This window comes from Sarcophilus harrisii, chromosome 1, assembly GCF_902635505.1.
Source record: "Sarcophilus harrisii chromosome 1, mSarHar1.11, whole genome shotgun sequence".
Classification (NCBI taxonomy): Eukaryota; Metazoa; Chordata; class Mammalia; order Dasyuromorphia; family Dasyuridae; genus Sarcophilus; species Sarcophilus harrisii.
In genome coordinates this window covers 380,534,235-380,553,192 of record NC_045426.1, presented here as the reverse complement: position 1 = coordinate 380,553,192, position 18,958 = coordinate 380,534,235, and the positions used below count along the sequence as shown (strand labels likewise).

At 33.7% G+C, this 18,958-nt stretch overlaps 1 protein-coding gene across 8 annotated transcripts in view; it reads left to right on the top strand.

The window, feature by feature from the left end:
• FHOD3 (formin homology 2 domain containing 3) overlaps window positions 1-18,958 on the top strand; it is a 638,119-nt gene that overhangs the window by 91,500 nt on the left and 527,661 nt on the right. For all 8 annotated transcript variants that reach the window (XM_031946054.1, XM_031946051.1, XM_031946049.1 and 5 more), the window contains exon 2: window positions 963-1,069. In XM_031946054.1, coding sequence (XP_031801914.1) covers window positions 963-1,069 — 107 coding nt within the window. The remainder of the gene's footprint in view (window positions 1-962; window positions 1,070-18,958) is intronic.

The following is an 18,958-nucleotide window of genomic DNA, read 5'->3' as shown; positions in this document are numbered from 1 at the left end:
CCACAATTATGCTAAAACTGATGAGTATGGTATGAAGAGTACAAAGAAACTATTCAAGAACAGGTTCCTGAAATCAAGCTCAATTAATAATGGTAGTAGAAAATAGAATCATAGATTAACTAAAAATCATTTTCCATTTTCGTAAAACATTATTTGGATGATTTTTAAAAAGTGAATTCTTTTAAAAATATTATTTGTTTAATAATGTGAGTGTGGATATAGCAGTTTTCTACTGTATATATTGTGATTGTCTATACCAACATATTTGGTACTTACAATTTATTACCTTTTTTATGGAAACACTAACTTTCCCAATTAGATTATAAATTTCTTAAGGGCAAGAGCTGTTTTATGTCTCATTGTGTCTTTTATAGACCCTAGTACAAAATGGCAAAGTAGAAATTTTATTAGAAAGATAAGTCCATAGATTTGAATTCTGGATTGGCTATTTACTTGCTTAGCTTTAAACAAGCCACTTACTAATTACACTGAATAGTTATGTATGAAGTAAAAAGTACTTTTAGCTTATCCCTGTTGCTCTAGATCAACTGTTTTGGAGATTCAGGACAGCTTGGAATAAAAAACCCTTAGAAAATCCTTTTTTTCTATAAACATTAGCTTTACTTCAGATGGATACTAAAGGCTTGTTTACAATTTATCTGTGAAATAAACAAACAAACTCTTCATTTGTCCTTTTGTCTTCCATATGAAATAATATTTGTAGGATACTTTGCAAACTTTAATTATTATATAATATCCAGTATTATTATTCTGGAACTTTTAAAATTCAAAATGTTTTAGTAGAAGAGATTTCAGTTTTAATGCAAATTCACCAGAATATAACTTTTAAAATGTTTAACTAGAACATAATAAGATTTTTAAAAAGACAAAAGTTGTTGGGTTTTTTCCCCAATAGCAGATTGTATCAATCCATAAGTCTTACATATGTTTTTCTTTTATAGCTTGATGATTGCACACTACAGCTCTCTCATAATGGCACATATTTGGATTTGGAATCAACTTTAGCTGAGCAAAGAGATGAACTGGAAGGTTTCCAGGAAGATGCTGGGTAAGTATTGTTCTCAATATATTTGATAAAATATCATGTTATCATGGGGAATATGTATTACATTTATGAACATGAATTTTAAATTTAGTGCATTGAAATGGTGAAAAGAAATGTCTAAGGCCCTACCTTTATTTGTTTCATCACTCATAGTTACTGGAAAGAAGAATAAACACAAAAGATAAGTAGCCTCCATGGCTTAGTTGGGTTAGTTTGGGATCAGTTTTCTCTTGTTGTATGACAGAAAGTTATGATTTCTGAAGTAATTGACTGTAAGTTATTCTGGAAAAATTTATTATTTCAATAATGGTTTCAAAAAGTACATAGAACTTTCATATTTATTTTTTAAAAAGCTGATTTTTACTGATTTTACATGTAATTACATGTAATTTTTAATTTACATGGTGTTTTGCATTGAAATTATCATCTTGATTTATATTTTTTGATCTACTAATTATATATAGCAATAATGACAATACTAATTAGTGTTATAATGTAATAATAGCTAACATTTATATGATAATATATGCCAGTCATGTACTAAATGCCTTAATTATTATTTCATTTGATACTCTAGTTATCCTAATTTTGTAGATGAGAAAACTAAGGGATTAAGCGACTTGTAGAATGTAATACAATTAGGAAGTGTCTGAGGCTAGATTTGAAATCAGATCTTTCTTACTCCAGATCTGGCCTTCTAGCCACTGGATCTTTTAGTTCATTTTTAAAAAAATGAAACTTTATTATTTTTTTTTTTATGAAAAAACATTCCGATAGTCTTGTATTTCAGCATAAAGGCCATACCTGATTTCCTCTATCCTTGCTTTAAGTGAACCATTTTTCTTTTCTTGAAGTGGATATGCCATGAGTGACTGTGAAATACTGCTCCAAACTAAGGGTATTGTTAGTTGTTGAGTCTAGCTTCCCTATAACTTTATTGGAGTCCCTGGAGAGTTCTTGTTTGCATTTATTCTTTTGAGATATCTCCTGCCTGGCATTGGAAGTCTTTATGCTTCCTTTTGGTCCATGTCCTAGGTATTGATTTAATCCAGTCAACTCCAATAAGCATTTATTAAGCACCTACCAAGTGTCAGTTATTGTGTTAAGCTGAGTCATGACTCCTAATGATTCCTCAAGAACTTTACAGTCTAATAGAGAGAGACCACAGGGAAGAAGGGAAGGAAGAAAGACCATGAAATAACCAGCGAGGGGGCATCTTGTTCCATGGAGTTGAGACAAGGTTCAACAGATGCCAAGTGAGTGAATCCAAAAGTCCAATTGCTGCACTCCATAAAGAAAGGCAATGGGAAGACTTTGGTACTGTACCCTCCAATAGATAGGAGAGGCAGTAGAGGGAGACGGTGTCGGTAAAGGCTTGAGGTACCAGCATGGTGATTAGGGGAGATTTAATAGCACAATGAAAATCTTAAAGAACTATATAAATGTAGGATGTTATTATTTTTTTAAAATTAACTTTCCAACTGTCTAATAGTTTTCAAACAAATAATATAGTAAAAGTATGAATATGTAGACTATGCCGCAAATATTGTAGCATAAAACTTATTTCTGTGGCAGATAGGATAAAATATGTAGAAAATAGATGACACATATAATGAAAGAAGGTGTGAACAGAAACTCTCAATAAACTATGTCTGTTGCACTTTTTTTGGGGGGGAGGGATTGTTAATGATTCTCTAATAATCAAGCCTAGTGCTCTTTTCTCATTTCCTCATTCTCTCCATGGCTCAGAGGGCTCCCTCTTTTTTGTGTCTAGGGTCTCTATTGCTGTCATCCAAGGTATCCTCTATTGCCTGCTCCCATCAGGAGCCACCACATGGCTCTGATGCAGGTTGGTCCATGAGAGCAGAGAGGACAATACAAAAATGGGGGTAGGAAACTACCTTAGTGATGTCACTTCCAACTGAAATTTGAGTTCATATTTGCTTTTCCTACTTTAAAAAGGTGCTATTGGGGTAGCTAGTTGGTGTAGTATATAGAGCACCAGCCCTGAAGTCAGGGGGACCTGAGTTCAAATCTAGCCCCAGACACTTAAAATTTCTTAGCTGTGTGACTCTGGGAAAGTCATTTAACCCCAGTTGCCTCAGCAAAAAAAAAAATGCTATTGAAATCAAATGAGATGACTTTTAAAAATGTACTTTGAATTTTTAAAAGTCCTTCAGATATTAAAATAATTAATAATAATAATAAGCCATACTAATATGATTTCCTTTTGATAGAGTCATTAAATCAGGACAATGCTAAAAATGTATTTTGATTTCAAGTGGCCAGTTAATTGAAAAGAACATTGCATTTGGAGTTAAAAGACCTGGGTTAATGTCTTAAATTAGCCATTTCAATGAATTAGTTGACAAACATTTATTAAGTAACCTACTATAGTCAGGCATTGTATTGAGCATTGGAGATACAAAGAAAAGCAACAGATAGTTTTTGTCCTCTAAAACTTCACAATTTAATACTTAAATTTTGCTGATTTTGCTGAGGTTTTTTTCTATATATTAAATGGATATAATAATCCCATTTCTATCTTACTTTAATTCAGGGCTTTTTAAATTTTTTCCACTCATGACTCCTTTTCTCCTAAGAAATTTTTACACAATCCCAGGTATATGGGTATATAAAGTGGGTATACAAATCAAACATTTACTTATAATAAATCATAATTTTGTAATCCCTATATTTTGTTATGTGACCTCCATCCACAGTTTAACTTTGCTCTTGGAATTAATTAGAACTGGGTTCAAGTTCTTTCTCTTACACATCTTGGTTTTTGATCCCAGGCACAATCATACAGCTAAGACTATAAATCATGGTGCAACTGAATAATTGAGTGAGTTTTCTTCCTGAGAGTTCCCACAGAACCACAAGTTCAGTTCCAAACCTTTCTCTTAACAAAGCTTTATGCGGATTTAATTTAATAGTGAATGTAAGATGTTTCATTATGACAAGGTATTATTTCAATATCAGATAATATTTTTTTAAAAATAAAAGTGTATGGAAATGATCTGTAATTTCCCTCTGGTATGGGAACTTCCTCTACTGAAGAAGTCTTTTTCTGATTTAGTATTTGAGTTCATTTCTTGTAAAAAATTTTTATTTCTTTATTTTTTTCATTATTTTCAAAATATATGCAAAGATAGTTTTCAACATTCACCTTTGCAAAATTGTTCTAAGATTTCCCCTTCCCTTTCCCCTACACAACAAGCAATCTACTACATATTAAACATGTGCAATTCTTCTATACATATTTCCACATTTATCATGCTGCACAAAAAAAATCAGAACAAAAAGGAAAAAAATGAGAAAAAAGCAAACAAACAACAACAAAAAGTGAAAATAATATGTTGTGATCCACACTCAGTCCCCATAGTCCTCTCTTTCTGGATTCAGATGGCTTTCTCTATCACAAGCCATTGGAATTGACCTGGCCTGAATCACCTCATTATTGAAAAGATCCAAGTTCATCATCTAAAATAGAACTTACCCTTTCAATATTCAACTCAATATTTCTAAAACAGAACTTACTATAATTTCTCCAAAATTAATTTCTTTTCCAAAATTTTCTTTGATTACTGAAGGCACTACCATCCTACTTGTCACCCAAGTTCAAAATCTTGATATCATGTTCAGCTCTTTTTCTCACACTATATTCTAATAGTTGCCAACTATCATTGTTTCTATCTCAACATCTCTCTCATGTCCCCTTCCCCCTTTCCTGATAGCTACCACACCAATTTACCTCATTTATCCAACCACTCACCACATCTTGTCACTTCTATTTTCAGATCTCTCCTTTTTATCCCCTGTGCTCCATTCACACTAATTCAGGACCTCATTACATTTATAATAATAGCCTTTTATTGGTTTGCCTACCTCAAGCCTCTCCCTACTCCTTCTATCTTCCACACAATAAAAGGTCTGTTTGTTTTTTTCTCCAGGGTTTAATACCTGCCCTGTGACCATTTTATGTAATATCACAGAATGTTTTATCATCACCACTTTTATCAGCATTATTATAATCTATGTTCTCTTATCCAGAGGTGGATAGTTTGGGTTTCAAATGCCTCACTATTGGTGGCTGAGGGAGGAGACCCAGGACCTAGGTCAGGGTGATTAGCATAATAATCTAGAAAAGTAGAGAGAGTACAGTGAAAATAAACTCAGTATTTCTGTCATCTTATAGTCAAACAGATGGGGAATGGAGAGGGTTCATTTAAGCATCTTATCATTCCTTTTGATTCTCCCTTCCCTGAAAGAGTAGATCAGATTTATCTTCAGGGTAGATGCTTTGGGATTTTCTAGGCAAAGTGAAGTTTTCCCTGTTCCTTTCCTCCAAAGTTATCTATCTCCTGCACTGTAACTTGAAATTCTTTTAACATAGACAAAGACTTACAGGTTTTAGAGATAAAGGGTTTTAAAATACAAATCCTTAGGGAATCTGTGAACAGTCAGCAGTGTGAAATGTTTTATTTAAAGTGTATTTGATGGTTATCAGATCCTTTCCGGTTTTAATAAAGAGGAAGGGATTATAAAACACCCCTGCTTGGAGTTTGAAGATGGGAGAAAGGGAAAGGGAGAACTGGAGGTTGGAGATAAGTTTTATTGATTTATACAATTTTGACAAGGGCTAGCACTGTTTATCTTCATCTTTGTCTGCATTATTAGAAAGTGTGGTAAGATATATTTCATGTCTAGCCATGCATGCACCTTTGCAGAAGGTGTGTTTATAATTCATGATGAAAGTTTTTTTTTTGGGGAAGAGGCACATTGGGGTAGAGAGAGATTCTTAGCTGGAGGTGTGTGAACTTGACTTTTGATAAATGTATTTTGATGTAATTTCTTTTCAATCTTATATATTTTATTTTATGCATTACAAGAGGTATTTTTCTAAGAAGTAATCCATAGACTTCACCAGACTGGCAAAGAACCTCTGTATGGTGGATTTAGTTAGAGATCTGTACTTGAATTCCTGCTATGATTATTTCATAACTGTGAATTCCAGTCAGTCAGTGAACCTCTCTGAACCTCAATTTTCTTTTCTGTTAAATGCAGTTGGGTCAGATTGAAGTAGTTGAATTCTCAGTTAAAAAATCTGTGATCCTATGATCTCTTATCACCATTCAGTCCTAGAATAGTTTACTCACCAAGCTAGGTATACTGCTTCCTGGTAGTTTGGATTCTTGATTTGACCTGCTGGTCAGCAGTGTCTGAACCATTGCCCCATTGGAATATTAGTCCTGTGTACATAATTTGTAAGAGTCACTATGGTTGTCAGTTCTCCGCAGGTACAGAAGAATATTTGTGAAAGATGCTTAGACAGATTTCTTCCTTCAGAAACAACCTGAAGGTTGTAGAATGAGCAGTTTTAAATTTAAGAGTTTATTCTCAGGGGATTCATTTTACCTAATTAGGGTTAAATCATGGTGTATATAATTATCAGAGTATAGAGAAGTACCTCAGGATGGGCTTGCTGTGAGTTTATTGGGAATGAAATTCGCACCTATTCTTTGTGGGATGACCACTGCCCTCAGCCTGAAGATGATAGGCTTATGGATTTGGAGCTAGATGGGACCTGCTAGTTCAGTTCCATCACTTTACATAGGGAAGAAACTAAGCTTTTGGTTAAGGGAGTTGCTTGAGGTAAACAAATCTTGTATGAAGCCTTGGTAATCTTTCCCTTCTTCTGTTTTCCCCTTTATTCTTAAAAGTGTCACTGTCCTTTTAGTCATCTGAGCTCAAAACCTTAATGCCTATTTTTTGACACTAACCTCTTCCTCCTGCCACTAATCAGTCAATAAACATTAACTAAATGCCTGCTGTGTACCATACTGTATTAAGTGCTGAGGATATAAATAAAAGTCAACGATAGTCCCTATTCTCAAGGAGAGACTAGGTTTCACCTCGGGCAGGTAGGTGGGCACAGTGGATAGAGTACCATTCCTAGAGTTGGAAGACAGTATTCAAATTTGGCCTCAGATATTTTCAAGCCATATGATCATGGACCAGCCATTAAACTCTATTTGTCTCAATTTCCTCATCTGTAAAATAAGCTGGAGAATGAATGGCAAACCAGGCCAGCAATCTTTGCTAAGAAAACCCCCAAAAGTGATCACAGAGAGACTGGACTGAAAATGATTAATCACCAACTCTCAAATAACTTAGAGTTGATTGAGAGGGTGGGATATATGCCAACAACTTGTTTGTCCTTTCTCCAAGAAGACCATAACATCAGGGAAGGGATGCCATGACATGCAGGTGAATTGGATTTGAGTGAGGGAGGGTTGGGCAAGGTCACCTGTCCCACTTCCCCCCCAGAGCCATCTGTGTCCAGTGGCTAGATCTAGATCAGGATGACTAGAGATGGCCCTGGATGCAACTATGCATAAACAAGCTACCTACAGGATAAATTAGGAGTAATCAATTGAGAGAAAGCACTAGAATTAAAGAGGATTGGGAAAAACTTCTGTAGAAAGTATGATTTTAGTTGAACCTTTGAAGGAAGTCAGGAGGCAGATGTGAGGAGGAAGAGCATTCCACGTAGGCAAGGGACAGCCATGTGAAAATGCCCAGAGAATCAGGAGGTGTAGTGATTTATGCAGTGAGACTGGGGTCATTGAATCCGGGTATGTGAGGATGTGTATGGTGTAAGAAGACTAGAAAGATAGGGAGGGGCCAGATTATGAAAGACTTGGAATACTGAATGGAAATTCCATTCATTTACCAAATCTTGTTTTTATATACAGATCATCTCTCTCATATGTCCCTTCTCTCCAGGTACTACTCAGGTTCAGGCCCTTGCCATCTCTCTTCTGGATAATTGTAATAGCCTTTTAGTTGGCCCTCTCCCTAAAGCTCCTCTCTACTGCAATCCATTCTCCATAGAGCTGCCAAAGTGATTTTCCTAAAGTGCATATTGGACCATGTAACTCTCTTAGTAAACTCCAGTGTCTCCCTATTACCTCTTGCATCAAATATAGACTCTCTCGTCTGGCATTTAAATCTTTTCACAACTTAATCCCTTCTTTCCTTTTTCATTTTTGCAGTGTGTAGTCACTCTTCAGTTCTGCCATCTTAGCTTATTTGCTATTGTGAACATATAATGCTGGTTTATGCCTTCGCTCTCCTTGTCCTTCATGACAGAATGTCTTTTTTTTTTTTAATGTTCACTCTAGAAATATTTAGAACTTAGTTCAGGTGCCACTTTCTATATAAAGCTTTTCCAGATACTCCCACGTGTTTTAGCCCTCATTCCTCAAACTATCTACTATTTATTTTCTTTTCTCAATAGTATTTTCTTTTCCCAAATTCATTTAAAGATAGATTTCAACATTCATTTTTATATAACTTTGTGTTCTAATTTTTTCTTTCTTCCTCTCTTACCTCCTCCCTCCCTAAGATGGCGAAAAATCTGATAAAGTTAAATATATGCAACCCTTTTAAACATATTTTCATATTTGTCATGTTGTGCAAGGAAAATCAGATCAAAAAGTGGAAAATCATGACAAAGAAAAAAATTAACAAACAAAAGATGAAAATACTATGTTGTGATCCACATTTAGTCCCCACAGTCCTCTTTCTGAATTTACATGGCTCTCTCCATTCCAAGTCGATTGGAATTGCCTCGAATCACCACATTGAGAAGAGTCAAGTTCATCACAACTGATCATCATATAATATTATTATTGTATACAATGTTGTGATTCTGCTCACTTCACTCAGAATCAATTCATGTAGATCTTTCCAGGATTTTCTGAAATCAGCCTGCTTATAATTTCTTATAGAAAATTAATTCTATTTCCTTCACATACTGTAATTTATTCAGTCATTCCCTAGCTGATGGGCATCCACTCAATTTCTAGTTCCTTACCACTACAAAAAAAAACCTGCTACAAAACTATTTATTTTCTACATATTATTTATTTTTTACCCAGTAGAATGTAAACTCCTTGAGGGAGGGAACTGTTTCATCATATTTGTCTTTAAATCGTCAAGGTTGCTCACAGTGCCTGCCATTCAGAGTTAAATTAGTTCCCCAGAGTCACACAGCTAATGAGTGTCTAAAGCCAGATTTGAACTCAGGAAGATAAATCCTCCTGACTCCAGACCTGTGTGCCTCTTGGTTATACTAATCCCTAGCATATTTTAATTTATTGCTCCAGTGCCAAATGCTGTCCTTTCGGGATATACCCCTCTTCACCTTATTCATTTCTCCTAGAAATTATTTTTTATATACATGTTGTGTTAACAGTTCCCATGTGTTCCCTCTGTGCTCAGCAAAATACTTATGCTGCTAGAACACAGGGACTTTGTGTATATGTGCTTATAAATGGTTGTTGTCTACTTGTAACCCTAAGATTTAGTACAATGCCTTGTTCTTGTGAAGCTGAATTGTCAAATTCCCCAAGACAATGGTTCTAGGGGTCTCTCCTATCATAACTTTTAATTATTTTGTTGTTGCTAAGGTCAGTGCTACTCAAGAACTCATTGAGTTAAAGAATAATTTCTTCTTAATTAGAAATAGCCCTCATGAGGTAAATCATATTTATTGGTCTACAACTTCTAACCCATTAAATTTTTTGTAGAATGTTTTTTCATGCAGCAAAATGATGGCTAACATTTTTTAAAATTCAAAATAAATAAGTACAATAGGCCATATAAAAGTGGTAATATTTTCCATGCATATTTTATGTGGATTTTACATAGTGAGAGATTTTGTGTTTCCTTGTTTCTTGCCTTTAACCTAGTTATGACTATAATGCACTGGGTAAAAATTAACTTACTCATTGTTTTGAGTGATCATTCAAGCCACATCTCTTTGACTAATGAAGGGTAGAAGGAAAAGACCTTCAAACATGAAGGACAAAGTAATTATTTATATTAAAGTAGAGCAAAATATGTTAATTTATTCCTAGGGTTACACTTAAGTAAAGTGTGCAACAAATATAATATTAGGAAGGAAGAAGCCTGGATTTTACTACTAATGACCAATTTCACCTGATAGCAACTGGCTTTAGGGACCAATCTGCTCTTCTTCTTCTTCTGCCTCCTGCAAAGTAGATCTTCTGCAAGTCACTTAAAAACCTTTTCATGCCTCAGTTTTTTTATCTGTAAAAATGCTGAAGATGAACTAGAAGATTTCCAAGAACCTCTCCAGCTGTAAATTTGAAATCCCAGGATCTTCTGGGGCTGTTTCCTTATTGTAGAGTGATAATAGATAAATGTCAGATTATTTTTTAAGTTTTCTCTAGTTTTAAAATTATAGTATTTTAAATACTATGATTATATGACAGGACTTAATTTATTATGAAGCATACATATGCCATAGCAGGACATAAAATGTAATTTTATTATATATTATACATTTTACATTTCTAAACTCAAATGTTAGCTATAATGAATAATAATTATGTATCCAACTAATAAGCTTCTGAAAACTTAAAGGTAATTTTAAGGGGATGATTTACATGGGCTAATTAAAGTCTCTTTTAAAAAGTCATGCAAGTACATTTAAACTCATGTCTCATTTTTTCTACCTGATTTGATTGTAGGAGGCTCACATATTCAGAATATTTCCATTTGTGTCATAATTGGGAACATACTTAATATATGTGAATATTTGAAAGCTTCATTTAAGACTTTAATTATCAAAGTTTAGATAGGAGGAATCCTTTGGATTTGAATCTCTTATTTATTTTCAACCCTGAAACAACATGAAGATGGAAAAAAAAGTGAAAAAAATTAGTCTAAAGAAGAACAACCCCCATCCTGTTTTGTTGTGATGTGTGTGAGTTTGTGAATTAATTATATGATGTGATGTGACCACAGATAAAGTACAGAAACACTATCCATTACTATATAGTAGCCCTTCAGGGATTCCTTTCCCAGATCTCACTAGGATTATCAGGCTAGGTTTTGGAAGGGTGGCTGACTGTTTCTCTCATTATGGTTCCAACCCTGAGGGGTTGGAGTTTTTAGTGTTATAATTCATGAGCCCATCCAATATCCTTCCCATTAATTTTCAGTTATACAAACAATAAACTTTTTTAAAAAGAGCATTTTCTGAAATCATATAGTAAGAAGAATTGGAACAAAGAACATCTTTGTCCTGTAAAGTTTGGGGTTTACTCTTCCATATACTTAATTGTATGTGTGTATACACATGGGCAGCTAAGTAGTTGAGTGGATAGAGTGCCAGACTGAAAATCAGGAGAATCTGAGTTCAAATTTGTCTCAGACACTACTTGTGTGACCTTGGGAAGGTTATCATGTTGGCCTTAGCAAACCACTTCTGTATCTTTGCCAGCAAAATCCCAAATGACATCAGGAAGAGTTGGATATGACCGAAAGGACTGAACAACAGCATATATACATGTATAGGGACAACACAATTGTAAGTGATTAAGTGTATATACATATATCATGTACTATCATATAGTTATGTGCACACATTATGCATTTACATGTATATGTATAAATACACACATTTGTGTGTATGCATGTTAAGAAAATAGTTCTGATCTTTGCTCAGGTCTGCCATTAATTTCCTATGTTGCTTGGATTCTCAGAGTATCGGTTTCCTTACCTACAAGATGAGGAAGTTGGAGTAGATGATCTTCAAGGTGTTTTCCAGATCTATAACAGGTCTAAGGTTGATTTTTCTCAAACTATAATAAAAAGCAGTCTCATCATTTTATAGATTATACAAGGTTTGAGTTTCCTTTAAAAGAGGAAAAAAATGTAAGGTAAATGTTGTTGCTGATTTCTGACTTTGTAAGCCTAGGGTTAGGCTTTTCTTTTAGATATGGATAGTGGAAGGAATAATTTCTATGAAGCACTGTCTCTCCAATTGCTCCTTTTTTTTCCCTAGAAGGAAATAAAAATTTCAAAATGATGACATTAATGTATTGATTAATTTCTAATTTGCACATTAAATGTTATGAAATAACGATACTTTAATTAGAATTGAATAAAAGATCTAAATTACATTTACATGTAAATTTTCTTGTCAGTAAACTCAAGTGCTGCAGGAACATAGGCTAAAGGATTTGCCATTTTCCATCTAACCCAGTGTTTTGTTGCCTACAGAAATCTCTTTTTCCTTTCTCCAAATAGAGTGGTAGTTAAAAACCAGGCATTGGTTAACTTTGAGTTTCTTATATTCTTTGTGGAAAATCTTTTATTTGCTTTCACTTGGAGGATTGCCTTTAGTACTGATACACAGCTCTTTGCTCAGAGGCATTTCAAGGCCTACAGAGTTCTTTGCTCAAAGGCCAGAATACTCTCTGTCAAATCGTTTTCAGAAACTCACCTTCACTCACAAATTTCCCTTAGTCAATCTCTTTAGATACATTTGTGCAAAATGTCATCAACATTTTACAACCTGGCCTTTGAGACTTGTAGCTGGAGATTTCTGAAAGTTTCCAACTTTCTTCACCTGTGAATCTAGGAACACTATTAAATAAAATTTAGATTTGAAATAGTACTGTTCTTTTTTATGGAACAAAATTATCCCCCAAAACATTAAAATGAATCACTGCCTTAAAATGTTTAGCATGCATCTTTTATTAAGGAAATCTCCAAATATCCTTCACTCCACCAAAATATGTGAAATCCTCATGTCTATGATATGGCCAACAAATGTGTGTGAAACCATTCCAAAAACCAAAATAACTGGCTTTACTTTGATATTTCTTGGTTTCCACATTTGTTTTTGTTGTTCTGCCAATGTTCCATGAGTTTTTGTTTATTTTTTGGCATTATGTCCCAGTGTGACAGATATATCACTAAGTTTAATTGTAATGTAGTTTTATGACATAGCAGAATTTCTGATCTTTGCTATTGTTGACTGTCATTCTAATTCTATTGTAGCAATCATGTAGCTCATTTTCTAGAGTATTCCTAAGTTTATATTTAATAAATTACAATTAATAATAATAAATATATTTGAGACCTAGTAGCTTTATCTAATTTTTAGTGACATTATAATGTCTGCTGTTAAAATCCTTAGTCAAATAATTTATTTTCCCTTTTTTATAAATGTGTGAAAAAATTTTAGTCATTATGTCCCAAATCAGCATTAACAAAACCTTCAGTCTCCCCAAATATACTTTATCCCAATCTCGAATTTGATATAGTTTTACTATATCTATATATTCTTAGCTAAGTTGATTTTAGGTGGGTATTAGGCAGCTCTGTTTCCTCTTTTCACTTTAATAATAACAAAAACTCTTTTTTATATGTTGCATATTGGTTGCAGAGTACCTTTATACAAAATGTTTCATCTGGTCCTCACAAAGAATTTGTGAACTTGTGAATTTGACAGGTAGAATGAGGCTCAGAAAAGTTAATTGATCTGATTGTGACTCAGACCTATGTCTTCTAACTCTGTATTCAGGACCTTTCATATTTTATATGTTTCACTGCAGCTGATTTAATTTTATCACAAAGTTCTCTTGACTTTTGGAGTTATACATTTTCTTCCCAAATTTTACTGATTTAGAATGTAGCTAGTTTTACCGACACTTTTTTGGTTGTAATCCAGTTTATTGTGGAAATAGTCCTTATTTTGGGGAGTAATACTACTACTACTAATATTTACTCCTTTACAATTCATCAGTCCTCTGATAAGATAGAATATGAAGGTTTAAAGGTTCGCAGAGGCCATTCTAGGCTAGCCCATACTTGAACAATAATCCTCTTTACAATATCACTAATAAATGGTTAGTTTACTTTTGCACAAAGACCTTGTAAAAGATTTTGGATAGTTCTAATTGTTAGGGATTTTTTCCTTAATATTAAGACTCACTCTGTTTTTATTTTATTTTATTTTTTGTACATTTCCCCTCAGTATTTTAAGTTCTGCTCTTTGGAGCTAAATTGGACAATATAAGCCCTCTTCACACAATCTCTTTCAAATACTGAAGACAATTATTGAATTCCCTTGAGATCTTTTCTTCTCTAACAAATACCACTGTTTTCTTCAATTGATCCTTATTTGGAATGATATTGAAGCCTTCTACCATCTTCTGGCATTTAAAGATCTTCATAGTCATTATAAGACCTATTTCTATCTTTCTTGTATTCTATGTTGCAGCAATCTACAATGCTGGCTTAACTGTGGCTCTTGAAACAACACTCTCTCTCCCATCACTTTGCCTTTTCACTGACATCCATGTCTGGAATGTCCTACCCTATCATCCTACTTCCTTCAAGCCTCAGTTCAAATCCCACCTTTTGCGGGAGCCTTGTTCCTTTTCCTCTCAGCTCCTAATACCTTCCCTTCTCAGATTGCCTCCCATTTTGTCTGTATATCTTTTTTTCCCCTCACACTTAATTATTTACATGTTGTCTTCTCTCATAATTGAACTTTCTTAAAGCAGGTGCAATTTCCCCTTCCCCCCCCCCCCCCCTTTCTTCATATGCCTATTGCTTAGCACTTAAAAAATGCTTATCGACTGACTGACCATTCTGGTTGTTCTCCCTTAATCCAGCCTTTATCTGACCTATCATTATTCTTTCTAAAATGTGCTGCTCAGAATTGAACATAGAGCTCTAGATGTGCTCTTATAAGGAGAGAATATGACGGAGCTCTTCACTTTCTCATTCTGGATCTGTTAAGATCACATTAATATCTTTTAAACTACTGTGTCATGCTGTAGACTCATTTTAGCTTGTATTTCATTAAAAACTTTCCGATCTTTTATACAAAAAACTGTTGCCTATTCTGTGTGATCATTTCTAGTATATTTGGGACTGTTTTTTATTATGAAATGAGTATTAGGAGCCCACAGCTATGTGTTATTCTTAAAAGGGAGACTTATATTGTGTGCTCAATATAAAATGGCTTTTACAAAAACAAATTTTAATTGCTTAGATTAATTTTTTTTAACGTTTGGTATTTTTTATTGTTATGTAAGGTGTTCCAAAACTCTTAGTGCAAGGCTTTAATAACTTAAAGCTGCATCGAGATTTTTGCTACACTCTGTATTACAAGTCATTTGATATTATAGGATCATAGATTTAGAACTGGATATAATTATCTTCATTTTACACTTGAGGAAACTAAGGCACAGAGAGATTAGATCACTTGCTCAGGATCACATAGGTAGTAAGAGCCTGAAGTAGGATTTGAAACTAAATCTTCTGACTCCAAGTATGATGCTTCTTCCATGATTCCTATTTCCCTCTTCCCCATTTGGACCCTTTCTTCTAATAAAAACAAATAATTTAGCAAAATCAATTGACAATGTGATTCTTGCATCTGATAATGTATATAATCTGCCTCTTTGCTGAGAAATAGGATGAATATTTCACTACAGATTGAAATAATGTGAGGCAGTTGGGTATGGCAGATAAACATGGATTCCATCTCATGTTTGACCCATTGGCTCTGAACTTGGGCAACCTCTCAATGCCTTTAGCAACTCTCTATGGATACATTTTAGAAAAGATGTTAACCTGCTTTGGTAGAGTGATTTTTTTTCTACTGGAAGTTCCTACTGGGAGTACCAAAAAATTAGCCAGAGTAGTAACCACAGCTAGAAAGCCTTCTGGTAGAGGTTCTACTAAGCTGACTTTGGGGATAATCATTGTTTATTGGATACACATTAAAATAATTGATTGAGATCAGCAAAGGCAATTAGAAATAATATAGGCCAACTCTTTTACACCAGTGAGAACTGGTCCTTGAGGGTCCTCTGGAGTTTCACCTTTTTCTTTTATGGCACACTGATCATTTCCCCCCTTCATTGATTTTTATTCTGCATATTTATGCAGAAAACAATTATGTTCAGGAGTTTTAAAGGACTTTTATGTTCATGAAACATAAGATAATGCTTTATGCCTATTTTAAGTTACTTCATTTGCCTAAAATAATACTAAAGCATTAGAATATTAAATAGGGTGGGGTTAAACTTCTTTAAAATCATGCAGTGATGTGTATATGTCTTTGAAACATGACAGGAGATGGCAAAACCAGGGGGTATGAAGGAATTACATCATATGTCTGTTTTGTGTGAATGTCTGTCCTATGGTGTATGTTTTAGAAAAAAACTCATAATGCCTTTAAATTTTAGAAGCAGGTTTGGAAGAAGTTAAATTCCTATAATCATTATTGGTAAAAAAAAAAAAAAAAAAGACCATTTTTGTATAGATTTGGGTTACTAGTTTGTTAACATAGAGAAGCCAATATCTGTTAGGAGGCATCCTTTATAATTGGAAAAGCTCATCACTGGGAAATGATGTTAATGGCAAAGTAGGTTTGTAATTTTTTTTAAAGACATTAGTCAAGTTTCATGGAATACAAAAGAATTTCTCACTCGCTTAAAGTAGCAAAGAGAGACTAAATTGTTTCATGTAGAGAGCTTACTACCAGTGAGCAGAGAAGGCTTGTTGCAACTAAGTTACCAGTTAAAGCCTACAATTGAAGAAAGTCCAATTAATTATGTCCTAATTGAAGCGTTTATAGATAAGCAAACAGAGATTGCAAAAGGTAAGGTAACCTGTTCAGTTAGAAAGTATCAATAATAGGATATGAATTCAGGTTTTCTTGCTTTTAATCGTTTGTTACTTGGGCAGCTAGGTGAGTTTGGAATTGAGAAGACTCATCTTTGTGAGTTCATATGTTCAAATTCTCAAATCCTCAGATACTTACTAGTTGTATGACTCTGGGCAAGTCACTTAAACCTGTTTATCTTGGTTTCTTCATTCTGTAAAAATGAGCGGGAGAAGAAAATGACAAACCACTTCAGTATTTTAATAAAAAAAAATCCCAAATATGGTCAAGAAGAGTCAGACCTGACTGAACAATAAACTTCATATTTCAAGTTTGCTCTGTGCCATATTGAGTCAGAAAGGTCTTCAGAAATCAACCAGCCCAATACCCTCACTTTATATGTTGGGAAACTAAGATCTGAAGTAAATTAAATAACTTGCCTAAGGTGACACAACTAGTTAGTGGTGACAAGAAATGCAAAACTCAACCCTCTGTGGGTCTTTGGATGGATTTTGGGGGGTGTAAACTTGGACAGAAAAAAATAACATTTTATTTTCTTTAACCTCAAGAATTTCTTTCAATTATTTAAAATATTATCTGATAAAAGGATAAGAATTATCTGCATGACTTCTTTTTCCATGCTACTAACTACTAGTGTCCTCCCTCACTGTTTTATATTTTATTCTGTATACTATTTATGTACATGTCTCCTTTATGTAAGCTTCTTGAAGGCAAGGGTTATTTCATTTTTGTCTTTGTATCTCTAATATTTAACACAGTGGCTGGCACAGAGTAATTGCTTAATAATAATTGCTTGCTGATTGAGTTCTCAGGAGAGATTCAGAACGGATAGATTTTGTTTAAGAAATATACCTAATGTTCTCTTTTAAGTTAAGTAATTTAGTTGAATCATACTTTATTTTTTAGTCCCATTTTGCAATATGGAATAGTAGAATAAATTTTCTTTTTTTGTCTTTCTCATTTCTTGTTTCCTCTACGTTTTCCTCAGAGGAGCTCAGGTCTTTCATAATGCCCTTTGAAAGGGCAATACTTAGTTATATCTCCGAGTCCCATTGATTTTCCTGAGGGCTTTATATATCAAAGTGACCTTCTCTTTCTCCTTTTCATGTCATTGTCTCTTCATTTTCAATCTCCACATTCAAGCCTTCATTTATTTTTCTCAAAAAAGAGAAATGTATGTAAAATAATTTAAAACTAGTGATATATAAATGTCAATTTCGTATTTCTTATATCTCAGATTTTAGGCCTTGGGTTTATTTAGTCAAAATAATTTATTAATTAAAAGAAACTCTTTTGAAAGGTTTAACCACTATTTACATATATGTCAGCTATTGTTTTTATTATACTTCTTTTAAAAGGAGATTATAAATTCAAGAAATTAATAGAAAATATGGGAGAATTTTTATGGGAAAAAGGAAATAACTTCTATGTTTCTGCCCTTTGCTATTCAAGAAGCAAAGGAAGGCATGAAGGCTAGCTATAGGTTCAATTCTCTTTCCCTTCCAAAATACTATACTTACCTCCTGCTGCACCTCTTTCAACCCTTAGACACTCAGTAACAGTATTCCTTTCAAGTTAAATCTGTTCATGGTAGCCCATGACCAATTATGTCCATAGGCTTAATGCCTCCAGTCACACAGTTTCATATTACACAGTACTTTTTTTCAGGAATGCATTCTTCATATAAGTTGGGGTTCAATTGTACATTTTATTTGAAATGTGGGTGCGGAATCTTCTATTGAATACCACAAACCTTAGGAAAAAAGTAATAAAGGACCACATGTATGAATAAGAAACAAGTTAATTTAGTTATTTTTTTCCTTCCTAGAAAAACATAAAAAATTGTTTAACCCACCTGCTTTTAAAATTAAGGATAGGACACTGAAAACTTTATTCAATAAATGTCAGTTACTTTAAAATACTTTAGCTCCTCTTAATGGCCAGTAAATAATAATGATAGTTAAAATTTATGTATTATTTAATTTATGCCAATCATGGTTTGTAGTTATTATTTTATTTGATCCGAAACAATCCTGGGAAGTAGATGCTTTATTATCTCTTTTACAGTTGAAGAAATAGGGATAAAAAGGTTTAAGTGATTGGTCAGAATTCCATAACTGGTAAGTATCTAAGATTTAATTTGAATTTAAGTCTTCCTAATTCCAAGCCTTCTGCATTATATCCATTATGTCAGTAAAGGGAGAGAGATGTGGGATTGTTAAAAAGAGGAAAAAAACAAATGTAAGAGAAGTCAGAAAAGGGGAGGACAAAGATGTAGGAAGGAAAAACCAGAAAATAGGTACATGTAGATTTGAGAAAACATTCATATAAAGAACCCATTGGTACCTTTCAATTTGCAT